This window comes from Grus americana, unplaced genomic scaffold (genome assembly GCF_028858705.1).
Source record: "Grus americana isolate bGruAme1 unplaced genomic scaffold, bGruAme1.mat scaffold_119, whole genome shotgun sequence".
Classification (NCBI taxonomy): domain Eukaryota; kingdom Metazoa; phylum Chordata; class Aves; order Gruiformes; family Gruidae; genus Grus; species Grus americana.
In genome coordinates this window covers 3,355-29,978 of record NW_026561440.1, presented here as the reverse complement: position 1 = coordinate 29,978, position 26,624 = coordinate 3,355, and the positions used below count along the sequence as shown (strand labels likewise).

Genomic DNA, 26,624 nt, shown 5'->3' with positions numbered 1-26,624 from the left:
CAAAGAAATCCACTGAAGTTCACAGCGGCAAACTTCAGGAGCTCAGCGAGGGCGGGAGGAAGGAGGTCTCTGCCGAAAGGCTCGGCAGGGGCCGATGTGCAGAGGTGGCAGAGGAATGCAGCACTGCCTGCCTCCGTCCTCACAGCCAGCTTACTTGCCAACATGTTCTCCCCCAAATGTAACGTGGTTTTGCCATTCCAATCCAGGACAGGGCATGAAAAAGAGAGGAAAAAACCCACCCCACAGAAGAAAACTAAGAAGAGAATCAAGAGTGACCTTGCAGGGCTGGAGTGGCAGAGGGAAGATGTTTTGGCTGCTGGTGTTTTCTGGTGCTGACGTGACTGAGAAGAGGGTCCAATGGGCTGGCTGCTCACAGTGTCAGCCAAGCTGCTCGGGAGCAGATCTAGCTGCTTGCAGCGAGCGTCTCCCTCTCTGCATGCTGACCGTCTTGCCAGGGAACAGGAGGGAACTCTGGTTTGGGCAGCCAGGAGAGAAGGACTCCTTTAGCCTGGGAGAGAGAGGGGCTGGATGGGGAGGTGTGGGGGTGTGGGGGTGTGCGCCCCCCTGCCGCCAGCCTGACCTTTATTTCCGTAAGCCTGTTCAAGTTTAAGCCCTGCTGGCAGTGGGGCCGCCTTCCCCTCGTGCCACAGATGACCGCTGCTGAGCAGTTAGTTTGAATTTCCCCTTCACCGTCAACTCTTTGGCTTGTCTCCTTGTGGGACTGAAGGCCTCCCTTCCCCAGGGGATGCTGCATGGGAGACCGTCAAAGGCCAACCAAGCCTGTGGCACAGCAGGGTGGTGAGTTCCCCTTAGAGAGGGGCTTGCTCCCACCACTCCCCTTGGGATGAGCCTTGGCACGGGCTGCTTGAAGATGAGACAGCTTAGGGCAGGGAAAATGCCCAGACACAGTATGGCCTGGCTCGAATGAAGCTAAGCACAAGCAAGCACTTGGGAGTAAACTCTTTATTGCCAGCACAAGGCTGCAAAGTCTGTGTTTGCTGCCTGCTGGAGCTGCCTAGGGGCTTGTCCCATCCCACTCGGGGGCTTGGGGGGAGGTTAACTCTTTAATTGTCTGCGCGGTAATCAGAAGTAACAACAATTACTTTAGAGGTTCAAACCAGTCATAAATTTACTTAAGGCTCCACGGAACTACAAGAGATGGAGGCTTGGCAAAAGTCATAACAATGCTCAAAACTTAGCAGAACTATGAAAGGTAAGGGTTTAGCAAAACTTGTGACGATATTTCCCTAATGTGCCGAAAATTAAGTTAGAGACAAAGAGAGTGACAGAGAGGAGAAGAAAGAGAGAAAGAAAAGAGAGAGAGATAAAGAAAAAAGATGTCACCACCCTTGGATGCAGCAATGTTCTCTGCTTGTAGTTGTAGTCCAGGTGGACTGAACTTATTTTTTCCCTTTTTATAACCCGATGTGCCCGCCCCATAGATGGGGGTCTGTCATCACTTACATGCGCTCAGGAATGTTCAGAAATGTTCTAGAAATGAGTGGGTGGGTTGTGGGGGTCCTGGGGGTCTCACTGCCCTCCCCCTTTCAGGACTGACCAAGTGAGTGGTGATCTTTCACAGGCACATGGCGCACAGGGCACAGATGGTCTTTGTTTACGTGTTTCAGGAGTAGAGGAGTGGTCTCACAAGACGTTTTGCTGCCTCCGCAGGCTCCGTTCTTGGTCAACACCCCCTGGTCATCAGCAGCCCATCCCTGTCCATGTCAAGACGGGTGTTTGCGACATCCACTTGTTATCAGGGCCTTACACCTCCCCGTGGCTCAAACAGACGTCTTGACTTCTTCTTGGAGGTCATCTTCTAGGGCGGTGATTCTCACATAGCGAACAGAGGGGGAGAGGAGAGAAGAAAAGGAAGAGGTGGCACGAGTAATCATACAGCGAACAATAGCTCTGCCAATCGTTAAAAATATGAAACCGACAACTAATGTTAGTCCTATTTTCATTAACCATGCCCCCCTTCCCGTGAGTCCCCTGGATCGTAGGATGGATTGTAACCAAGAGTTCGGGGTCTCGCCATCAAACCAGTCTTTTGGTCGTATGGATTGAAAAAGTTCCGCCGTCTGGTCTGTTATCTCCTTCATTTTTGTTCGAGCCTCCTCTGTTGAGGTAGTAGCGTTGTGTGTGGTGATGCAGCATTCTCCGTTGGTGAGATTTAACACCGCACAAGCTCCTTGTTCTTTAAGCAATATCATATCCAGGGCTCGACGATTCTGAAGGGTCATCTTTGATACCTGTTGGACCTGTAAGTTTAAGTCCCCAAAAGCATATCGTGTCCAGTTACTTAAAAGATGTACCTGCCAGGTAATATTTTCTAGGACAAATTGGTGCCGTTTTAAGGTTACATAAGGGGTCAAACTATTCTCAACCATTAACGCAGTTAGTTGTCCAGCAGTATAGTAATTGGGAGTTTGGACTCCATTAATCGCCCAATCGGGACGAGCCTTTGGATTACTTCCCGCTTCTCTACGCGATTGCCGGGAAGGTACTATAAAATTAAAAACACGAGATGAACACAAAGAAGGGATAGCTAATCCACACCTCAGGCCAGCATGATATTCCGGTGCTAAGTAAGAGTAAAATTTTCCATTGGAGCATCCCCATGCGGATCCCAACGGGGCTGGATATATGCTAGTTTTACAGGTATATTGATCCACATAATTTACAGCATGTAGAATAGGTTTGGTATTTAAGGGGGTCCCTTGTAGGGGATAATGAGTAAAGGATACTCCACACTGTTCTTGTTTAAAAAAAATTGCGACTTCTGGGAAGAGTGATGTTACACGTTTTGTCGCTATTGCGCCATCCCTTTGAAGGATATCCCCAGCATGTGCACATATCTCGAATCAGAGTTCTGAGAGTATCAGTGAACCAAGTTTCAGGAGGATCTCCTGGTCCTGAATCACAAGTGATTGTCTTAGAACAATTAAAAAGGGGGTTTTCAACTTCCCTGATAGGTGGATCAAATTTGGGCTCTATAAAAACTTCTCCCACTTTGTTCCCTGACCAAGCCCACATCAAATTATTTCTATCTCGAGAGGTTGTATGAGTCTTGTTCGGGAGTAGGATACACCATACTGGGTCCCATCGCGTAGAACAGTTTGTTGCATAGAAATCAGGTTTTGCCGATGGATCAAACAGAGGATCCCATGGATAATCGTAACAGGAGGTTTTCTTGGTGAATTTTTTGAAAGTGACATTTCCAGCAGGTATGTTCCCTTTGGCGCTAGCAAATAAGGAGTTTGATCCATCTATCGGAGAAGGAATAGAGATATTAAATGATGGTCTAGTAGCTTTACACACCACTGTTGAATATAGCTTTGCCTTTTTGGCTTGTTTTGGAGGTTTACTCCAAACATCATATAGATCAGACCTTATCATTGGCTGTTGTCGAAAATACACCCAGTTATTCTTGACGGTCCAGCTGGGTGACAGGAATGTTACAGATGTGGCATTAGTCATATTAAAGATAAACGACAGGTTTACAGGTGACGTACACAAACCTTAAACCTTCTTCGGCTGATCTAGGTAAAGTAAGACACAGACCTTTATTTTGGTAACCCCACATTCTAACAAAACCTTGAACTAATTCCCAAGCCAGATTTGGGGTATTTTGGCTTGTGATTCCTAGAACACATAGGGAGAGACAAAGAACATAGGACCAGACCCACGACTGCCGGTGTTGAGCAGAATTGACAGTCATGGTTTGGCTACGTACCTCTCTGTATCACACAGATTACGAGTACAAATTCTCAAAAATAGCACCGTCTTCAGCTTTCTGAGGTGGAGGATGTTTCCAGTAGTTACACCTGTAAGAAAGAACAAAGGAAAAGATCCCGATTCTTCCAAATTGGTGGTTGAAAGGATGGGACAATCCATCTGGTAATAATCTTGTGTTCCTTTCCATGGGCATCAGCAGCTACCCATGAATAGGTAGAGGTTCAGAGGAGTTTTAAGGGTCAGCGGCACCTCCCCCACTGTTGGGAGGTCCACCAGAACAGGTTGTCCTGGATAGTGTAAGGGTTTTACAGGGCCCTTTTTCTCCCTCTTTCCAGGGAGCAAGGAGGGGGATGTTGGACAGAAAGCAGTAAGTTTAGGGCATCCATTTATCCCGCATCGACCATTTACTCTGGCAATGGCATCTGGGAGTCTTGTGGACCATCCAGGGTCGTGAGGCGCCTCAGGACGCGTTTTAGGAGTCCCTTGGTCCTTTCTACTGTCCCGTTAGTTTGGGGATAGTAGGGGGTATGGCATGTCCACTGTATTCCCTCAGTTTTGGTCCGCCCCTGGACCACCCCGGCAGTAAAGTGGCTGCTGTTGTCTGATTGAATCGATTTAGGTTTAGGTAAAAAGCTAAACCACAACTTTAAGCCTTTTATTGTATTTTCCCCAGTCGCCCGTGCTACTGCTTCGGCCTGAACAAGTCCTGATATTACTTCCACCCCAACAAGCACATACTGTTTCCCTTCCGATTTCTTGAAAGGCCCTATGGAATCGACCTGCCAGGTTTCCCATAGTCCTTTCCCGTCCCTCCGATGGGGTGGAGGATCTTGTAAGGGGTGCTTTTCCAGTCTGGTAGGGCACAGGCCGCAGGCAGAAATTACCGTGCTACAGAGTTTTCGGGTAACAGGCCATCCTCTGCTCCCAGCCTCCTTAAGAGGATCTTTGACTCCCGAGTGACCATGTTTCACGTGTAGCCACTCCAATAAGCGTTCCCATTTCTCCTCTTCTCTCTCTTCCGCCAGCGTAGCCAGGTGGGTGAGTGAGTCTACCTGATTGTTCAGAATGTGCGCTGGGTGATCTCCCCCTTGGTGGGCGGCTACCCACCCCACCAATATGGGCTTTTGTTTGGCCACCTTTAATATCTCCTCCCACTTTTCCCTTTGCCATATGGGCACCCGGTTTACTTCCCACTGGTTTGGTTCCCAAAAGGAGAGCCACTCGGTGCATCCCTTGAATACGGCATAAGAGTCAGTGTAGATGTGTACGGGTTCAATACTGTCTGTCTCTCTCATGACCACACTCCAAACTGCTATCACTTCTCCCTCCTGAGTGCTCCCTTCTCCTCCTGTTACGATTTGCTCCCCAGAATCAACATGTAGAGCAACTGCTGGGTATTTCCATATTTTCCCCTCCCTCTGTAACCGTGGGATAGGGGCCGTGAAACAGAAACTATAGAATCAGGTTGAGATAATTAGTTTGTAACCAAGGTAATAGGTAATGAAGCTAACTGACCGTGGCCAGGTACAATGCTGTTATGTTCCATGTACAGTCCCTCCCAAACCGAACAAGAGGTTCGGAGCTGTGACTCTTAAGTAAGTTGCTACGGACAGGTGCATCCACAACAATGGTACTGCGCATGCCCGCAAGAAGAGGGTTATCCAGCAGACACGGGTGCGCAACCACCAACGACCACCAGAGACCCCTTGAGGACCACCGACTCAGATCACTGAGCATGCGTGACGGGGAGGAGACTATGTAAATTAATTCCAAGAAATGATTATCATAGGATTGCCTTTTCTGAGAAAAACGCTGACTATGTATATTTTGATCCTACATAACCTGTGTGTTGGTGATCACCTGGCATGCACGTTGGGTGGAGCTATCCCCCGTGCATCCAGGGCTGCAATAAAGAATGCCTGCCTTTTAACACTGCATTGGTGTTAGGAGGTTTATTCCCGGGTTTCGGTGACACCTCCTCGAAGAGGCGTCAGTAAACCAGACATTTTTCAGGTGGGATTCAAATGAGGGGGCTTCCTTTATGTAGGAAGAAGGGGTTTCCTCATCTGAGGGAGTGGATGATTTTTCCTGTATTTGGAGCATCTTGGGTGCTCCCTCCTCCGCTTGATAAGTGTGACCGTAATGCTCTAGCTGGGCATACCACCTCCTGGCCGTTTCCCGTGGTGCACCTCCCACAGGGGGTGGGGTGCCTGCCGGTACGGGCTTCAGGACCTTAGAGGGCCCTCGCAGGATTATGGATTGTTGCCGTATAATTCTTTCAGCCTCCAGCAGGGCTTGACTGACCACAAAAAGACCCTTTTCCCAGACCGAGTATCGCTTTTCTGCATCTTTAAAGCTGCGTGAGTAAAACCCAATGGGGCGGGGCAGGGCGGACCCTCCGGTCTTCGCTGCCATATGTGTATAGACGCCCCATGAATTGCAAAACCCCATTCAATTTGGAGCGGATCCGTCGGGTGTATTGGACCCAAAGCTTGATATGGTCCTGCTTCAAACACTAGTAATTTAGAATCATAGACTCATAGAAGGGTTTGGGTTGGAAGGGACCTTAAAGATCATCTAGTTCCAACCCCCCTGCTGCGGGCAGGGACACCCTCCACTAGACCACGTTGCCCAAAGCCTGATCCAACCTGGTCCTAGAATCTTAAAACACTTCCAGGGATGGGGCCTTTTTTTTAGGGCTTCCTCATGAATAGGGGTCCAATCCTGTAACCGATGCGTTTAACTTTTTTTTAAACTATGGTGATGGGATAGGTTGTGTATGGTCTCTGTAAACAAGGTGATGAGATTATTAGCAATAGTAAGGCAATGGTCGAATGACTGTGGTGCTAGTAACCAGTCTTGCTGCTATGGTCCCTGTACAGCCCCAACCTAACAGGTAACTAATAAAACCGTTTTACAAATGAGAACCTGAGAGCTTGGTGGTGCCACGGAGCTGATAAATTGTGGAGTTGGTACGTGAGCCAAGTAATATTTCATTTTCTGTCAAAAGCATGTCCTGTGAGTGAACTTTGTTCATTATAATCTAATTACAATACCAAAACACACCTCCATTCTAAAAGCTACCCACCTCCAAGGTACGACCACCCCTCACTGGGCATGCTCTCTGGATTTCTTTAAGTCTGTAGCTTTAAAAGCAAAGCGAGAAAGTTTTACACCCATCAGAATGAAGTAACTGTGTAACTACGTGATGCAATTGTAACTATGTGTGTTTTGAGAATATGAATATGTGTATGTTTGTAGGCTAGGTGGGCATGGTAGGAGGAGAGATCCCCCATGCACCCCAGCGCTGAATAAACCAACGTTGGCTTTCTAAACTGCATTGCTGTTTGGAAAGGTTTTATTGCCGTTTGAGTGGTAACGGATCAGGCTGCCAAGGTTGAAGTGGCTCAGGTGGATTTGGACTGGCAATGTAAGGGTGACTTATTTATAGCTCAGTGGGCCCAGGACACCTCAGGCCACCAAGGAAGAGGTGCGACGTATAGATGGGCCCGTGATCGAGGGGTGGACTTGAGCATGGACGCCATCTCATGGGTCATCCATCAATGTGAAACATGCGCTGCAATCAAGCAAGCCAAGCGGGTAAAGCCTCTGCGGTATGGAGGACGATGGTTGAAATATAAACATGGGGAAGCCTGGCAAATCGACTACATCACGCTCCCACAAACCCGCCAAGGCAAGCGTTATGTTCTTACAATGGTGGAAGCAACCACTGGATGGCTGGAAACATATCCTGTGCCCCATGCCACTGCCCGGAACGCTATTCTGGGTCTTGAAAAGCAAGTCTTGTGGCGACATGTGTACGGTTACGTGCGGAAGAACGGCGAGGAGATAGGCGATGGAGGTCAGTACAGCTCTTTCCCAGACTCCTTCTAATAAATCCCTTTACGCTTTGTTAAGGCAGCAGGGATTTCTATTCCACATTGTAGCGCGTTGTTACTTGTGTTGTCCCTGGCTAGATTCCTCTGTCATGCACCTTCTCTGTAGCTGACCATGACCTCTTTGCGTGTCCGCTTGCAAGGCTGTCCGTTAGCCAACACATCACACAGATTTATTGCTCAGGCGCATTCTCACATAGAAACCTCATAAACTCACGCCCGCCGTTCCTCGCCACGGGCCGTCACTCCGCAGTGCCAGGGATCTCCCCGCTTGCTGCTTACCTCGCGTGGGAAACTACTGGGGAAACCCCGCTGGGACATCGAGGTAACGAAAGCCTTTTGATCATCTGTGCGTGCATTGTGTTTGTGTATCCAACCCTGTTTGGGTCTGGTTTGGTGTCAGCACTGGCGGAGGCCAGCCGGGTGCCGCCGCCTGGATCTGGCAACATGGCACCCCAGAGAGAATTGAGTCAGACAACGGGACTCATTTCCAGAACAACCTCAAAGACACCTGGGCCAAAGAGCATGTCATGGAGTGGGTGTATCACATCCCCTATCATGCACCAGCCGCTGGGAAAATCAAAAGGTACAATGGACTGCTAAAGACTACCCTGAGAGCAATGGGCAGTGGGACCCTCAAACACTGGGACACACATTTAGGAAAGGCCACCTGGTTAGTTAACACGAGGGGATCTGCCAATTGAGCTGGCCCTGCCCAATCAAAACTTCCACGCCCACTAGAAGGGGGTAAAGTTCCCGTAGTGCACATGAGAAATATGTTGGGGAAGACGGTTTGGGTTATCCCTGCTTCAGGCAAAGGCAAGCCCATCTGCGGGATTGCTTTTGCTCAGGGACCAGGGTGCACTTGGTGGGTGATGAGAAAGGATGGGGAGGTCTGATGTTTACCTCAAGGGGATTTGATTTTGGGTGGGAATAGCCAATAAATTAAATTGCATGATGTTAATTGCTATATGCTGTGTCAATGGTATCACCAGGAGAATCACCCAAAACTAATGAAGGATGGACTTTGAAACCGAGCAAAGTGCCGCGATGATGGAACTAGAACGGACTTCAGCAACTGGTGCCCAGGAACTTCATCGAAAGTCACATCTTCGACGCACAGACTGTGAGCATGGACCACGCCAGATCCACCAGCCGTGAAACGCCGGATGCAGCGTGTAACAATCCAGCGGCACGCACCATTGCTCCTGCCCTGAGAGACTGTAATGACAGATGGAGCCCAAAGCCATGGACTAAATGAACTCGACGGACATTGTAGAGCGATGGCTCATAGACTAAGGGAATGATAACTGTGAATAATCTGGGCATGACGTAGATGGTAGAGAATAAGGGGTGGATAATGTCCTGGTTCTGGCTAGGATAGAGTTAATTTTCACAAGGAGCCAGGACAGGTAAGCCAAGCTGGGCAGGGAGCTATTCCATACCATGTGCCATCATGCTCACTGTAAAAGGGGGCTGGTTGGGGAGGGGCGGGTTCGGCGTGACTCCGGTACGGTGGTCTGAGCGTCTGGTGGGTCGGTCATCGGATCGGTAAATTGCTTTCTGTTGTCACCCATTGTGAATATCTGTTATCAATACCGTTATTGGTGTTTCCCTCTCCCTTGCCATCCCAGTAACTGTCCTTATCCCAACCCACAAGGCGTTGCCTTTGTTTTTCCCATTCTCCTCCCCATCCCACCGGCAGAGGGGCAAGCGAGCGGCCGCGTGGTACTCAGCTGCCGGCTGGGGCTAAACCACGTCAGAGGGTGTGCGCCCCCCTGCCGCCAGCCTGACCTTTATTTCCGTAAGCCTGTTCAAGTTTAAGCCCTGCTGGCAGTGGGGCTGCCTTCCCCTCGTGCCACAGATGACCGCTGCTGAGCAGTTACAGTTTGAATTTCCCCTTCACCGTCAACTCTTTGGCTTGTCTCCTTGTGGGACTGAAGGCCTCCCTTCCCCAGGGGATGCTGCATGGGAGACCGTCAAAGGCCAACCAAGCCTGTGGCACAGCATGCACAGGCACACAGTTCCCATTAGAGAGGGGCTTGCTCCCACCACTCCCACTTGACCGGGAAGACCGAGCAGATGAGGCCCTCTCTAGACAGATAGGAGCAGCCTCATGTTCCCAAGCCCTGGTCCTTATGGGGGACTTCAGCCACCCCGATACCTGTTGGAGGGGCAACACAGCAGGGCACAAGCAATCCAGGAGGTTCCTGGAATGTGTTGATGATGACTTCCTTCTCCAAGCGATAGAGGAGCCAAGGAGGAGAGGTGCCATGCTGGACCTTGTTCACACCAACAAGGAGGGGCTGGTGGGGAATGAGATGTTAGGAAGAAATCCTTCCCTGTGAGGGTGGTGAGGCCCTGGCACAGGTTGCCCAGAGAAGCTGTGGCTGCCCCCGGCTCCCTGGCAGTGTTCGAGGCCAGGTTGGATGGGGCTTTGGGCAACCTGGGCTAGTGGAGGGTGTCCCTGCCCACGGCAGGGGGGCGGAACTAGATGGGCTTTGAGGTCCCTTCCCACCGAAACCGTTCTATGGTTCTATGATTCTAATTGAAAGGCTTTTCTTTGTGGGGTGGAACTGGCTGGTAATTAGAGACGTCTACCTCTGTTCCTGCTAGAGGTGAGAAATGAGGCATAGCCCAGGTGTACAGGGGCCTCTCTGCATGTAAATGTATATGCACAAGCAGTTGCTGTGCACAAACAGTTGCTGTGTAGCTGCCCCTTTGTGCAAACTACTGTTAAAAACTCGACGTCCCACTGTTCTCTGTGTGTTTCCCAGTGGCTGGAGCAGCATGCCTGTATGTGGCTGCTGTGAGTGTCCAGCCCCTTGAGACTGTTCATCTCCCTATAGCCAAAATACTCATCTGTCCAAGAAAGACTCAGGTTCCGTGGGATGATTCTGCTTGCCTTTGTCCTTCCTCTGCCCTCCTGCCAGAGGGAGGAAGGGATGTGAGCGGGTTGGTAAGGGGCATCCTGGTGCAGGATTTAGTCCGTTGCAGAAATTTGTTCTTTCATGAGGTCTCCATCTTGCAAAAGGGGCCAAAGGAGCAATACCTGGCCTTCCCTGGTCTTTTTCTCTGGCACTCTTGCTTAGTACGAAGAGGAGACGTGGCCAATGTGAGAATACGTTGTTGGACTCATTGGGGCCTTCGTGTGCTGCTTGTCCAGCCCTTGGGCTCCTGGGTTCCGCTTGTGTGAGCTTTGTGCAGGATGGGCTCTTTGGAGGGCATGTAGGTGCAGAGCTCTTACCAAGGTGCCTCGCACTCCCCCCCTCATCTGGGAACTGCCTGCAACATAGCTTGGCCCATCCTGGTGGGCCTTGAGATGAGTCCTGCAGTCTGGGGAACTCCTCAAACATTCCCAGCTCACTGGTGATACCGCAGCATCCCAACCAGAGTGTCTGATTTGTGGTTTTGGTGTAGACAGGCAGCAGGAGTAACTTCGCTGCTGCTGATAGAGGCTAGTGTGTCAACAAATGATTAAGGGAAATGCAAATCAACGTTCCCAGAGGTTCACCTAATCCCCTTGGCTCCACAGAGCCATCTTCTGGGGATCCTGATCTCTCATGCTGCTCCTCCATCCCTCCACTGTCCAAAGGCATTTGCAGTCTCCTGTATGTTTTTGGAAAAGACTTGGGAAAATCATTGGTGGGAACTCCTTGTCTTACAGTGAAAAATAATGTTCAGTCTCACTTGGAGAGGACGAGTAACAGATTAGTACACAAGTGTCTTTTTGTGGAGAAAACAAGGCAGTACTGGAGAGATGTGAGAGCCAGAGTATCACCGTAATGGGAATGTATAGAGCTTTATAAGTAATAGCATTGCCTATTTTAACTGCCTACCACCTTGTTTCTTAGAATATAAATAGTACGTGTCCAAGCTGGTTTAGAATAGCAATTGTAGATGTCAGCAGACACTCCTTAACAGAAGAAATTAATCCATTGTAATAACAGGAAAACTGAACAGAAATCATTGTTTAGCCATTTCAGAATGTGGGTGTGGGGAGAGCTTTCCCAAGCAGGACCCCTGAGGACAGGTTGGGCTGTCCCCATGGTGGCACTGTGCTGAAGTGCCCTGGGAGCTCACCACACAGTCGTGGTGGCACACGGGAGAAGTGGCCATGGCTTTCTGATCCGTTTTGGAGTCAGCGTGTCCGAGTGCTAACATGAGGAGTGGGACCGGTGAAATCCAAACTCTCCCTTTCTGAAGGAATGCCTTGGGTGGCTGCGCAGTGCTTCCTAAAAACTGCTTGTCTGGGAATATCCACAGCTCTTCCTGAGCAAGCAGGGGGATGCTGAATGGCAGCAGCCCAGGGTTGTGGCACAAAAGGAAAGGAAAATGTCTTTTGCTGTGCACCGTGAGCTCAGTCCTTAGCTCAAGCCAGCAAAACCTGTGGTTTTGGTCTGAAAGTGATGTTAAAATACACTTCACTCCCCTTCCGGATCTCCCGAGTGTCGGGGGAGGTAGTGATCCAGTAATGCCTACTGTTTCTCAGCCAGCCAGAGCAATTGATGCTTTAGTTCACTTACCTTGGATGCTCTCCACTGCCTGGCTCAGGCGGACAGATGACTCTCTGCTGAAGAGCTGTCTGCAGCCAACCTGGTGGTCACTGCTCATGTCCTTTTGTTTGTTTTCCTGTGAGGGTGAAGCAAAGTGGGGCCTTACCTCAACTTTTCCACTTGTGCTAGTTTGATTCGTGTTTGACCTCAAAGCCAGTGCTTGGACACCGTGAGCTGCGGCTAACCCTACCATTGACTTTCTCCCCAGGTCATCATCGAACGCTATAAAGGGGAGAAACAGCTGCCAGTGCTGGACAAGACCAAGTTCCTTGTCCCAGACCATGTCAACATGAGTGAATTGGTCAAAATAATCCGGTGAGTGGGATGGCCCCAACTGGCATGCTGTGAACCTTGTCCTCACCCACAGGCCCTGAACAGAGAGTGGTGGGGTGAGGATGAGGCAGAAGGCAGAGGCAGCTGCTGAGGGTGGCTAGGGGACAGGATGACCACAGCATCCTTGTGTGATGGTGGGGCAAGGGGGAACAGGTTCTTAACATCTGCTGAGGGACTGTGACCTCTCCCTCATAGGGACACTCCATGAGGTAACGAAGGGGACTCCAATCCCCTTCTTTTATCCATCAGCTCAGATGGAAGAGGCCCCTCTGCTTTGCCCTTCCCAGCAGCGCTTGGAGAAAGGGGCTTTGCAGATTCCTGACTCAGGAGGCTTTGGAGCCCCAAGCAGCACAGCTGGGCTCATGGACACCATGTCCTGAGCGTGTGGGAGGAGGTCCTAGCTGTGCAGGCCTGGCCTCATGTGAACAAGATGGCTGGGGGGAGGTAGAACTTGCTGTCTCACTGCCCACCGCTGGTGGGTTCACCCAGGCCCTCCTGCCCTTTCCCCACAGGCGTCGCTTGCAGCTGAATCCCACCCAGGCTTTCTTCCTGCTGGTGAACCAGCACAGCATGGTGAGTGTGTCTACCCCCATCTCGGAGATCTACGAGCAGGAGAAGGACGAGGATGGCTTCCTCTACATGGTCTATGCTTCCCAGGAGACCTTTGGCTACTGAGGCCTGCTGAGAGGTGGCACGCGGAGACAGATGAACTGTGGCGCACAGGCCCCCGGCCTCAGAAGACAACACAACCAGAGGCTCACAAGAGGGGGACTGTGCTGACTCCCTTTCCCCTCCTCCCTCCCTATCACCCTGTCACCAAAGAGGCTTGTGGCGGGTGTTGGACTCGCACAACCCTTCACCTCTGTGTAATTAGGCCCACTCCCCCCACACACGCACCCACGTGCATCCATACCTACCCATGCACACACGGGGCCTCGGCTTCCTATCCCATCCCCTTCGTGTAACCTTCAGCTGCTCTCGCTGTGCTCTGTGTGTGCGCGTGTTTGTAGCCTACTGACGCAACAGTTCGGCTGGTGATGGAGAGAGGACAGGACACTGTCGCCTTCCCTTTCCGCACAGGGAGAGCTGCCTCCCCTCCAAGACACTAATATAAAGGGCAGGAGGTCTGCAAAAGCAGCAAACAGATGTTACACGTTACCATTGCTCCTGAGTTTTAATTGATTTTAATTACACTCCTATCAGATTCTTGGTGCTGCTGAGTAGATGTAGGCGTCTCTATAGGACTGTGGATAATGTATATCCTTTAGATTTATTTTATTGGGTTTTTTGTTTGCGGTCGTTGTTGGTTTTTTCAGGGATAGATTGGAATGGGGAGAGGGGGTAATATTTCCTGTATTCTGTAGGTAAAAAAATAAGGCTTCATTGCACTTTAAAGCATAGTAGATGTCAGTGGAATTTATTTTTAATTTATACAGGTTTGCCATATATAGTGCTGCTCCTCTGCTGACAGTTGAGCTCAGTTTAGAGGACGGAGCACTGGATAGTGATGTGGGAAACATGGTTATCCTTGCCCGACCTGTGACAGTGTGTTCGGTATGAGTAGTTACGTTGAGTAGTGCAGGAAATCTCCCTGAGCACTCAGTCAAAACGCTTTTCCAACCAAAGGCAGGGGCTGATGGCCATTAGGTTCTCCTTTCTCGTGGTATCATGGAGCCAGGAGCTTCCCTCGACTCCTCAGCCCTGTCCGAAAGAAGGGCTGATGCTCTCACTGCAGAGCACGTGCTAGATAACAGACGCTTCCCCACGCCCTCCAGCACGGCCACTGCAGGCTCTTTGCCCACCACTGCAATTTACTGCCAGCATCTGGAGGAGAAGACTCGGAAGGCTCTGCTCTTCCGGTGCTGGCACACAACCTTCCACTGATCTCAAGGGACACTCTCCCTATGATGTAGATCGACTCAAGGACCCTTCACCACCTCCAGCACTTGCTGCACCACAGTCTCAACCACCTCTTCAAGCTGCTGGGCATCTGTGGCACTTTGTTGTTCAGACGCAGCTGTGAACGCGCTGCCTGCCGTGACGTATGGCATCCCGTTGGAGGCAGCGTCACTGCTGACCCTCCTGGGCAGCTTGGCACCTTCCTGTCCCAGCTCAGGTTGGGAGCAGGTTTGGGCCTCATCCAAAGCTGCTTTCACTCTGCTGCAGCGCCCCGACTTCAGGGAGCTCCTTCTGCTCTTGGGTGGAGGTGGGCAAGATGGCTTTTGACACTGCAGCGGCTGCTGTCCCGGGCAAGAAGTGTCAATTGCTCCCGGCAGTTTGGGGGCATCCTTTGGTTTGGCCACGTGTGGCCGAAGCCTTTCCTGAACGGTGACACCAGGTTGCAGCTCGCTGTTGCCTGGACAAGCGCTCACGCCCCCACGTGCTGAGGCTTCACGCGGGCCCAGGCCAGCGCTCTGCTTCGGCCACGCGACCAGGGCAGAAGAGAAGGGCTTCCCTCAGGACGGAGCCTGCTTGCACATGACCCACCTCAGCATCCTGTGCTAGGTCAACTCCAGGCCAGGTAACCTCCTCTCTTCAGCCTCTTGATGGTGTCATTGCGTTTGGGGTATGTGGGTCATGGAGGCTGCTGTACTCTGTGCTCGTTAGGTGACAGTAGGGATCGCCCAGGTCAAAATAGCCTGAGGGCCGGTGAAGCTGTAAGAGAGATGGTCCAGAGTATGAACGGGGCAGGAGAGAGCAGCAGGGACCAATGCGCTTGCGAGCTCCTCACGCACGCAGGATGGCCTTTTCAAACCTCCCCGCTACAGGCTAATTGCTGGCCTACGTCCCAGCCAGAGGAAAGACCTCTCTACTTCAGAGACTCTCCAGCGGAGAAGAAACCAACCCTGTGCCCACATCCTCTCTCTGGTGCCTATCGACTGCTGCTGTGGGAACACAAGGAGCTGTTTACGGCAGGGGTGCGAGGGTTGCGCCCGGTCCTGCACCTGTAAGGAGCTAAGCTGAAATGTCGCCTACAGCCACGTCTCGCCCTCTGGCAATTCACTCTGCTTGCAAAAAGGGATTGCGCTCCCCAGAGGTGCCAAGCGGTCCTTGTGGAAAGGCAAAGGTGGTTGGAAGACCTGACACCAACACTCTTCTCCAGCCAGCTCTGGGCAGCCTGGAGCACCGCTATGGGCAAGTCCTCCTTTCTCTGGGCACCACGGAGCCAGGAGCTTCCCTCGACTCCCCAGCCCTGTGCGATGGAAGGGCTGCAGCTCCCGCTGCAGAGCAGGTGGCCACAAGAACTTCTCTGTGTGACGGGGACCCCGTCCAAGAAGAGAGCTTGTCTAGCCCTCTCTACTTCCTTTACCTTTTCCCCCAGCTTTGCCCTGCTGAAGACAGGCTTGGAGCCGGGCACCACAGGGATCTTGACCCCGAGGGGGAGGTCCAGCAGCTCAGGCTCCATCAGCCCAGTAGCTCCTTCTCCCAGTGCTGTCTTCTGTGCCCGACCTAGGAAGACAAGAGACACTCAGGCGCTAGCTCAAGAAGCTCCTGCACGGCAGTTGCAAGGAAGGGCACGTGCCCAGGCCCCAGAGCAGGCCCCCCCGCCATGTCCCAGGCTCCCCGGCTGAGCCCTCTCCATCGGCCCGCCGCTCACCTCTCTCCTCTTTCCCAGCGCACTCAGCAGTGCGTCCGCCTTTCGGACGCCAGCAGTGAGACAGTGCTCCACAGCTCCTTCCAAAAGCTCCTCAGGAGCTGCGACCCTGTGCTGACTCCTCTTGCTCCACAGGCCCCTTGCCACCGCAACTGTGAAGCAAAGCGGGCGTCCTTGCCAACCAGGAAGAAATGCAAGGAACTGCCACACCCAGGATGCTCAGCTCTGGCTCAGGTTTACCCCCTTTTCCTTTTTCAGACCTCTCCCCTGTCACAGAAAAAGCAGCCTCATCTCGGGGACTTGCACTGAATTGCATTTTCGGCCCATCAGCCTCACCGTCCAACTCCTGAGTCACGTCTTGAGAAACACAGAAGACAAACACAGGCCGAGGGAAACCTCTCTCCTGCCCTTTCCTCAGGCTCCCCTTCAGCCCAGACACCTCTCTGCCCCCTCCCTCCCTCCCTCCCTCCCTCCCTCATTCCCTCCCTCCCCGCGCCTCCTGTGAGGCGATGGGGAGCGCAGGACGTTCTGCATCAGTGCGGGATGGTTTCTCCCCCCGTCTCGTCGCCTTTCCCTCTGCCCTTCTGCTGCCCCTTCCCTCTCACCTGGTCCTTCTGCCCCGACAGGGCTCCTCCACCGGCCGCAGTCCCTCACAAGTACCGCTGCCGCCGTGAGGCGCCTCCGGCCGAGGCCGCGTCCCCAACAGTGTCCCCTTCCTCGGGCCTCCTCCGGCGCCGTCTCCCTGCCCGTGTCGCCTCCTTGTGCCCCCCGCACCCACACGGCCCCTCCCGCCCCGCCCAGCGGCTCCACACCGGCCGGAGGAGCGGCGCCGTGCGCTCCTCTGATTGGTCGCAGCTCCGGCGCCATGAGCTCCTCCCATTGGTCAACAGCTCTGGCGCGGGGGGCTTGGAGCGCCCCTTGCTGAGCCGCTTGGACCCGGCTGGAAGCGGCCGTTACCGGCCCGGGGCGGCTCCCGGCCCCCCAGCCCCCCCTCAGAGCTGCCGTTCGCGCCCCCGGCTTTCTCCACAGGGTGGGAGCTGGGCCACCGGCTGCGGCTGCGGCTGCGCTGCTCGCTTCTGCTCTCGCTTCCCCCCGCTTTCTCCAGTTTTACTGGCTTTCCACCCCTTTTTCCTTTCCGCTACCTATTCCCCTAGCTGGTTCCTGGGGAAGGCAGGTAGGAGCCTGGCTGCCGGCTCCTGCTGCACTCACCTGCTGCCTCTCCCCCTTTACCTAAGCAAATCCCTCAAAAAGCGCCTCCTAACAAGCCTTGGATATTGTATTTACGTGAACAGGAAGGAACAGCCGGTGGCACGTTGACGCAGAAAGCAGCCCAATGCCGGCGAGCTGTAGTGTGTTACTCGGCACGACTAGGCCCCCTCCTCATTGAAGGCAGGAGTTCATGCGTCAGGGCTGCTGCAGCAGCAGCTGTGATGAGGGAGAAAGCAGGACCTTGTCCTGGGGCACCCCCAGGCAGCGAATGCAGAAACAAATATGCCCTGAGAACAGCGTGACCTGTGAAATCCCTTACCCACAAAAGTAATGCAAAAAGGGAAACGCCTGAGGAGGAAATGGAATCTGGACATTGGAAAGAAAACCTTTTCTCCCCAGGACGATGCCGATTGGTAGCTTTGGTCAGAGAACTTTGCCATTGCACACATGGAGGAGCATCTGACCTAGAAAATCAAGTCTCTCAGTCAGGGGTGGCACTGGCTTGACCCAAGCAACTGGGTTGACGAGTCACAAAAGGATGTTTGATGTGTGGGAATGCTACATAAGAAGAAGCTCCAATGTAAAGGTGGCTTTGAAGACAAGTGCCAGAGAACTTGACTAACAGCAACCTCACCTGTACAAGGGGGCTGCTGTTAGAAGGACCCAGACCAAACGGGCTGAAAGTGGCAAAGTTGCGACAAAATTGTCCAAACTCAGCTACTAAATACGCATTGGGGGCGCTTGCGTGGCGGGCTCACGTAAACAAATGCTCAGAAGTAAATGATAACAAGAGAGATCGTGGCCAAAGCCAACAGGTTATGTAAATTTTAAAAACAAACATGTGAGTAGACTTAAAATTGTATGTAAGGAATCCAGAGTGCACTACGAGGTCCTTTTCGGGCTCCCAGATGAGAGACACATTGATTGCTGTCAGTAGAAGTGGTTTTAGCTAGGCTGTACTTCCACTCCCTTCTTTCTGGTACCCATGCACGATACGGAAGAAAATGGGAGCAAATCAATTTTTGTAACACTCTTATTCACAGATTCACAGATTCACAGACTGGTAGGGGTTGGAAGGGTCACTTAAAGGATCACTTAAAGCGTGTTGCACAGGTTTGCGTGCAGGCGGGTTTTGAATCTCTCCAGAGGAGGAGACTCCACAACCTCTTTGGGAAACCTGTTCCAGTGCTCGGTCACCCTCTAAGGGAAGAAGGTTTTCCTCATATTCAGATGGAACTTCCTGCGTCCCAGTTTTGACTGACTTTCTACCCCATTCTCCTCCTTTTTTATCATTTTCACCCAGCATTGTGCTGTGGCAGACCAGCTTAGTGCCACGGTCCTGGCTGCTGCTGTGCTCCATGCTACTCCGCTGGCTTTCTCACCCTTTCTCCTCCTCTTACGCAGCTCCGACCTCTCCAGCCGGTCTTGAGGGATAAAGAGGATAAAAGGCGTTTCCCAGGGCATAAAGAAAGGCAGAGGGAGGGCTCTGGGTGGCACGGAAAGGCACATGGAGGGCAGACGCAGGTACCCAAAGGCATGGAGAAGGCTGGGGCTGGGCACTGAAAGGCAGATGAGGGGCTCTGAGCCACACAGCAAGGCACAAAGAGGGTCCTAGGATGCACCCAAAGAGAAATGCAGGGCCTTTGGAAGCAAGAAAAAGCAAAGGGGAATGCCTCGGTTGCCCCAAATGCCCGTGGAGGATGGAGGGGAAGTGTAAAAGCAGAGGTGCCTTGAGGAGCCACAGTATGGCCTAGCTCGAATGTCCACCGCTATGGGCAAGTCCTCCTTTCTCTGGGCACCACGGAGCCAGGAGCTTCCCTCGACTCCCCAGCCCTGTGCGATGGAAGGGCTGCAGCTCCCGCTGCAGAGCGGGTGGCCGCAAGAACTTCTCTGCATGACGGGGACCCCGTCCAAGAAGAGAGCTTGTCTAGCCCTCTCTACTTCCTTTACCTTTTCCCCCAGCTTTGCCCTGCTGAAGACAGGCTTGGAGCCGGGCACCACAGGGATCTTGACCCCGAGGGGGAGGTCCAGCAGCTCAGGCTCCATCAGCCCAGTAGCTCCTTCTCCCAGTGCTGTCTTCTGTGCCCGACCTAGGAAGACAAGAGACACTCAGGCGCTAGCTCAAGAAGCTCCTGCACGGCAGTTGCAAGGAAGGGCACGTGCCCAGGCCCCAGAGCAGGCCCCCCGCCATGTCCCAGGCTCCCCGGCTGAGCCCTCTCCATCGGCCCGCCGCTCACCTCTCTCCTCTTTCCCAGCGCACTCAGCAGTGCGTCCGCCTTTCGGACGCCAGCAGTGAGACAGTGCTCCACAGCTCCTTCCAAAAGCTCCTCAGGAGCTGCGACCCTGTGCTGACTCCTCTTGCTCCACAGGCCCCTTGCCACCGCAACTGTGAAGCAAAGCGGGCATCCTTGCCAAGCGGGAAGAAACGCAAGGAACTGCCACACCAAAGGCGCTCGGCTCTGGCTCGGGTTTACCCCCTTTTCCTTTTCAGACCTCTCCCCTGTCCCGGGAAAAGCAGCCTCAAGTCGGGGACTTGCACTGAATTGGATTTTCGGCCCATCGCTCTCAACATCTACGTGCGCTGATCTGCGCTGTGCTCCTGTCTGGGCAGGGGGCTTGGGACCCGCCGGAGGGACGGGCTGTCTGGAAAGCCGTGGGCCCGTGGAGGGGAGGGCGTCCTCAGCGGGACAGCTCCCCTTTCCGTCACGTGGCGTGGGCGGTTTTGCAACGCGCCTTCCCCAGTTCAGCTCAGGGGTCAGCGCAGGCCCCGGTTGACAGATCCGCTCTAGTACGGAGTCAATGATCCGACTTGCAGTGGTCCTTATAGCCAAAGTCGGGGCTAAGGCTGTTGGCTTTGGCTTCGTTTCCCTCTCTAACTTCTTCTCCGCCACTCCAAGAACCTCAGGGCCCGTGGTTGTGGCATATGCAGGCTGTTCTGCATGGCGCTGCTGATCTCTGGAGACGGCGTTTGGGACGCTCTTCCTGGCAGTCGTGCGACTCGGTCGCGAGACATCAGCAGCGCTTGTATTTGGCAGTGGTTGTAAGGCAGGACGCTTTGCTACCTTGCTTGCTTCCAGGCTCTGCTGTTCAGCTGGAAAGCACCGGGATGCCTGAGAGCTGGAGCAGACCCCAGGCCATGCATCTGCCGGGCTCTGCCTGTAAGAAGCCAGGCAAGGCACAGCAGAATACCCTGCGCAACAGAAGTCAGGGAGTCAGAAAAGTGAAAGGAACTGGTTAAACTAGCAGCCCCTTGAAAGTTTTGTCAGTTGTCTGCAGTCCAATCATTTTAAAAAGAAAGCCTATTTCATACCCGTTGTTTGTTGGGATTTCAGTCAAGCTTACGGAAAGGATCTGATGGCTACCCATCAGCTGGGATAGCCTGCGTGTTACGAGCGTGGCGACATCCCTGCAAAGAAATCCACTGAAGTTCACAGCGGCAAACTTCAGGAGCTCAGCGAGGGCGGGAGGAAGGAGGTCTCTGCCGAAAGGCTCGGCAGGGGCCGATGTGCAGAGGTGGCAGAGGAATGCAGCGCTGCCTGCCTCCGTCCTCACAGCCAGCTTACTTGCCAACATGTTCTCCCCCACATGTAACGTGGTTTTGCCATTCCAATCCAGGACAGGGCATGAAAAAGAGAGGAAAAAACCCACCCCACAGAAGAAAACTAAGAAGAGAATCAAGAGTGACCTTGCAGGGCTGGAGTGGCAGAGGGAAGATGTTTTGGCTGCTGGTGTTTTCTGGTGCTGACGTGACTGAGAAGAGGGTCCAATGGGCTGGCTGCTCACAGTGTCAGCCAAGCTGCTCAGGAGCAGATCTAGCTGCTTGCAGCGAGCGTCTCCCTCTCTGCATGCTGACCGTCTTGCCAGGGAACAGGAGGGAACTCTGGTTTGGGCAGCCAGGAGAGAAGGACTCCTTTAGCCTGGGAGAGAGAGGGGCTGGATGGGGAGGTGTGGGGGTGTGGGGGTGTGCGCCCCCCTGCCGCCAGCCTGACCTTTATTTCCGTAAGCCTGTTCAAGTTTAAGCCCTGCTGGCAGTGGGGCCGCCTTCCCCTCGTGCCACAGATGACCGCTGCTGAGCAGTTAGTTTGAATTTCCCCTTCACCGTCAACTCTTTGGCTTGTCTCCTTGTGGGACTGAAGGCCTCCCTTCCCCAGGGGATGCTGCATGGGAGACCGTCAAAGGCCAACCAAGCCTGTGGCACAGCAGGGTGGTGAGTTCCCCTTAGAGAGGGGCTTGCTCCCACCACTCCCCTTGGGATGAGCCTTGGCACGGGCTGCTTGAAGATGAGACAGCTTAGGGCAGGGAAAATGCCCAGACACAGTATGGCCTGGCTCGAATGAAGCTAAGCACAAGCAAGCACTTGGGAGTAAACTCTTTATTGCCAGCACAAGGCTGCAAAGTCTGTGTTTGCTGCCTGCTGGAGCTGCCCAGGGGCTCTACGCCTCTCTTGCCGCACACCTCCTCAGGACAGCGTCCACAAGCCTCCCAGCTAACGCCCTCGTTTCTGACACGGGCAGCTGGGGCTCGCCTCAGGGAAGCGCTTCACGTGCGCTGATCTGCGCTGTGCTCCTGTCTGGGCAGGGGGGCTTGGGACCCGCCGGAGGGACGGGCTGTCTGGAAAGCCGTGGGCCCGTGGAGGGGAGGGCGTCCTCAGCGGGACAGCTCCCCTTTCCGTCGCGTGGCGTGGGCGGTTTTGCAACGCGCCTTCCCCAGTTCAGCTCAGGGGTCAGCGCAGGCCCCGGTTGACAGATCCGCTCTAGTACGGAGTCAATGATCCGACTTGCAGTGGTCCTTATAGCCAAAGTCCGGGCTAAGGCTGTTGGCTTTGGCTTCGTTTCCCTCTCTAACTTCTTCTCCGCCACTCCAAGAACCTCAGGGCCCGTGGTTCTGGCATATGCAGGCTGTTCTGCATGGCGCTGCTGATCTCTGGAGACGGCGTTTGGGACGCTCTTCCTGGCAGTCGTGCGACTCGGTCGCGAGACATCAGCAGCGCTTGTATTTGGCAGCGGTTGTAAGGCAGGACGCTTTGCTGCCTTGCTTGCTTCCAGGCTCTGCCCTTCAGATGCTCTGGGGAGTGCTTGTCCTGCTTCCATGCCCTGCCTTGAGAAAGGCCTCTGGAATGGCTGCGGCCGTCCGTTGGAGCAAATTCCCTCGAGAAGCTCCATGATTTTGGAATATTTGCAGCTAAATTCTCGTTCAAATAGAGAAGCTACAAAGCATTCCAAGGTGGAGCAAATACTGTCAACAATTCTTCTGGTGAGTTTGTCAAGGCAGGCCTGTGCAGGTGCTCTGTGGGAAGCTGCTCCTTCAGCTTGCCCTGGTTTCTCTTCCTTGCATTTGCCCGCTCGGGTGGCTCCTCTGGCAACAGGCTGCTCCTTCCACCTGGTTGCCGGCCCTGGCTCAGATGCTTTGCACCTGCTGGATGCCAAACGCTCCCCCACGCCCTCCAGCACGGTCACTACAAGCTCTTTGCCCACCAGTACAATTTCCTGCCAGCGATTCCGGGGAGAAGTCTCTGCTCTTCCGGTGCTGGCACGCAGTCTTCCTCTGATCTCCAGGGCAACTCTCCTTAAGATGGAGATTGACTCATCCCGAGGACCCTTCACCACCTCCAACACTTGGTGCACCACAGTCTCAACCACCTCTTCAAGCTGCTGGGCATCTGTGGCACTTTGTTGTTCAGACGCAGCTGTGAACGCGCTGCCTGCCGTGACGTATGGCTTCCTCTTGGAGTCAGCGTCACTGCTAACCCTCCTGGGCAGCTTGGCACCTTCCTGTCCCAGCTCAGGTTGGGAGCAGGTTTGGCTCTCATCCACAGCTGCTTTCCCTCTTGCGCATCGCCCCGATTTGAGGGAGCTCCTTCTGCTTTTGGGTGGAGGTGGGCAAGATGGTTTGCGAGGCTGCAGCGGCCGCTGTCCCGGGCACGAAGCGTCGCTCTCTCCTGGCAGTTTGGGGGCATCCTTTGGTTTGGCCACGTGCGGTCGAAGCCTTTCCTGAAAGGTGACACCAGGTTGTGGCTCGCTGTTGCCTGGACAAGCGCTCACGCCCCCGCGCGCTCAGGCTTCGCGCGGGCCCAGGCCAGCGCTCTGCTTCGGCCGCGCGACGAGGGCAGAAGGGCTTCCCTCAGGACGGAGCCTGCTTGCACACGACCTTCCTGCCTGTGCCCACGCCAGCACCCTGCGCTAGCTCAGCTCCGAGCCGGCTAGTACTTTTGCCGCCACAGTGCCCGGCCCACCAGCACAGCCCTCTCCTCCTCCTCCGCGCTGACCGCCTCCCCGAGATGCAGCAAGTCAAGCCCCAGCCCTCGGCACCGTGCCGCTGACAGGTGTCCGCCAGCACTCCGCTTTGCCTACCTTTTCTTGCCTGGCCATTTTCTCTGCCTCCAGCTTGAGCCTGGTCAGATACTGCCTGTACTCGTTGAACTCCTTCAGAGTGCAAACCACCTATGGAGAGACGAGGGGAGAAATCACCCGAGCACTGTCAAGCCAGCTACGCAGCCTGCCTTCCCCGAAAGAGCCCGAACCCAGCGGGAGGGGAGCTGCTGCTGTGCGTACGCCGCCTCTGTGCTCAGGGAACCCCGCGCGGAGGGAACCGTTTTTCCCAGCCCAGCGACGCCCAAACCTACTTTGCCGTCGCTGGTGACGTAACCCTCTTTCTTCAGCCTCCGGAGGTTGTCTTTGCGTTTGTAGTAGGCCTGCAGATGCGGGTCATGGAGGCTGTTGTACTCTGTGCTCGTTAGGCGACAGTAGGGATCGCCCAGGTCAAAATAGCCTGAGGGCCGGTGAAGCTGTAAGAGAGATGGTCCAGAGTATGAACGGGGCAGGAGAGAGCAGCAGGGACCAATGCGCTTGCGAGCTCCTCACGCACGCAGGATGGCCTTTTCAAACCTCCCCGCTACAGGCTAATTGCTGGCCTACGTCCCAGCCAGAGGAAAGACCTCTCTACTTCAGAGACTCTCCAGCGGAGAAGAAACCAACCCTGTGCCCACATCCTCTCTCTGGTGCCTATCGACTGCTGCTGTGGGAACACAAGGAGCTGTTTACGGCAGGGGTGCGAGGGTTGCGCCCGGTCCTGCACCTGTAAGGAGCTAAGCTGAAATGTCGCCTACAGCCACGTCTCGCCCTCTGGCAATTCACTCTGCTTGCAAAAAGGGATTGCGCTCCCCAGAGGTGCCAAGCGGTCCTTGTGGAAAGGCAAAGGTGGTTGGAAGACCTGACACCAACACTCTTCTCCAGCCAGCTCTGGGCAGCCTGGAGCACCGCTATGGGCAAGTCCTCCTTTCTCTGGGCACCACGGAGCCAGGAGCTTCCCTCGACTCCCCAGCCCTGTGCGATGGAAGGGCTGCAGCTCCCGCTGCAGAGCAGGTGGCCACAAGGACCTCTCTGCATGACGGGGACCCCGTCCAAGAAGAGATCTAGCTGCTTGCAGCGAGCGTCTCCCTCTCTGTATGCTGACCGTCTTGCCAGGGAACAGGAGGGAACTCTGGTTTGGGCAGCCAGGAGAGAAGGACTCCTTTAGCCTGGGAGAGAGAGGGGCTGGATGGGGAGGTGTGGGGGTGTGGGGGTGTGCGCCCCCCTGCCGCCAGCCTGACCTTTATTTCCGTAAGCCTGTTCAAGTTTAAGCCCTGCTGGCAGTGGGGCCGCCTTCCCCTCGTGCCACAGATGACCGCTGCTGAGCAGTTAGTTTGAATTTCCCCTTCACCGTCAACTCTTTGGCTTGTCTCCTTGTGGGACTGAAGGCCTCCCTCCCCAGGGGATGCTGCATGGGAGACCGTCAAAGGCCAACCAAGCCTGTGGCACAGCAGGGTGGTGAGTTCCCCTTAGAGAGGGGCTTGCTCCCACCACTCCCCTTGGGATGAGCCTTGGCACGGGCTGCTTGAAGATGAGACAGCTTAGGGCAGGGAAAATGCCCAGACACAGTATGGCCTGGCTCGAATGAAGCTAAGCACAAGCAAGCACTTGGGAGTAAACTCTTTATTGCCAGCACAAGGCTGCAAAGTCTGTGTTTGCTGCCTGCTGGAGCTGCCCAGGGGCTCTACGCCTCTCTTGCCGCACACCTCCTCAGGACAGCGTCCACAAGCCTCCCAGCTAACGCCCTCGTTTCTGACACGGGCAGCTGGGGCTCGCCTCAGGGAAGCGCTTCACGTGCGCTGATCTGCGCTGTGCTCCTGTCTGGGCAGGGGGCTTGGGACCCGTCGGAGGGACGGGCTGTCTGGAAAGCCGTGGGCCCGTGGAGGGGAGGGCGTCCTCAGCGGGACAGCTCCCCTTTCCGTCGCGTGGCGTGGGCGGTTTTGCAACGCGCCTTCCCCAGTTCAGCTCAGGGGTCAGCGCAGGCCCGGTTGACAGATCCGCTCTAGTACGGAGTCAATGATCCGACTTGCAGTGGTCCTTATAGCCAAAGTCCGGGCTAAGGCTGTTGGCTTTGGCTTCGTTTCCCTCTTTAACTTCTCCTCCGCCGTTCCAAGAACCTCAGGGCCCGTGGTTGTGGCATATGCAGGCTGTTCTGCATGGCGCTGCTGATCTCTGGAGACGGCGTTTGGGACGCTCTTCCTGGCAGTCGTGCGACTCGGTCGCGAGACATCAGCAGCGCTTGTATTTGGCAGCGGTTGTAAGGCAGGACGCTTTGCTGCCTTGCTTGCTTCCAGGCTCTGCCCTTCAGATGCTCTGGGGAGTGCTTGTCCTGCTTCCATGCCCTGCCTTGAGAAAGGCCTCTGGAATGGCTGCGGCCGTCCGTTGGAGCAAATTCCCTCGAGAAGCTCCATGATTTTGGAATATTTGCAGCTAAATTCTCGTTCAAATAGAGAAGCTACAAAGCATTCCAAGGTGGAGCAAATACTGTCAACAATTCTTCTGGTGAGTTTGTCAAGGCAGGCCTGTGCAGGTGCTCTGTGGGAAGCTGCTCCTTCAGCTTGCCCTGGTTTCTCTTCCTTGCATTTGCCCGCTCGGGTGGCTCCTCTGGCAACAGGCTGCTCCTTCCACCTGGTTGCCGGCCCTGGCTCAGATGCTTTGCACCTGCTGGATGCCAAACGCTCCCCCACGCCCTCCAGCACGGTCACTACAAGCTCTTTGCCCACCAGTACAATTTCCTGCCAGCGATTCCGGGGGAGAAGTCTCTGCTCTTCCGGTGCTGGCACGCAGTCTTCCTCTGATCTCCAGGGCAACTCTCCTTAAGATGGAGATTGACTCATCCCGTGGACCCTTCACCACCTCCAACACTTGGTGCACCACAGTCTCAACCACCTCTTCAAGCTGCTGGGCATCTGTGGCACTTTGTTGTTCAGACGCAGCTGTGAACGCGCTG

At 54.2% G+C, this 26,624-nt stretch overlaps 1 protein-coding gene across 1 annotated transcript; it reads left to right on the top strand.

Annotated features, from left to right (window-relative positions):
• Positions 1-12,389: 12,389 nt before the first annotated feature.
• On the top strand, positions 12,390-13,740 carry LOC129200433 (microtubule-associated proteins 1A/1B light chain 3A-like; the record flags this gene model as incomplete). The annotated part of the gene is made up of 2 exons (XM_054811794.1): positions 12,390-12,505; positions 13,036-13,740. Coding segments are annotated over 2 exons (279 nt in total), but the record flags the coding sequence as incomplete, so codon positions are not given.
• Between the last annotated feature and the right edge of the window lie 12,884 nt (positions 13,741-26,624).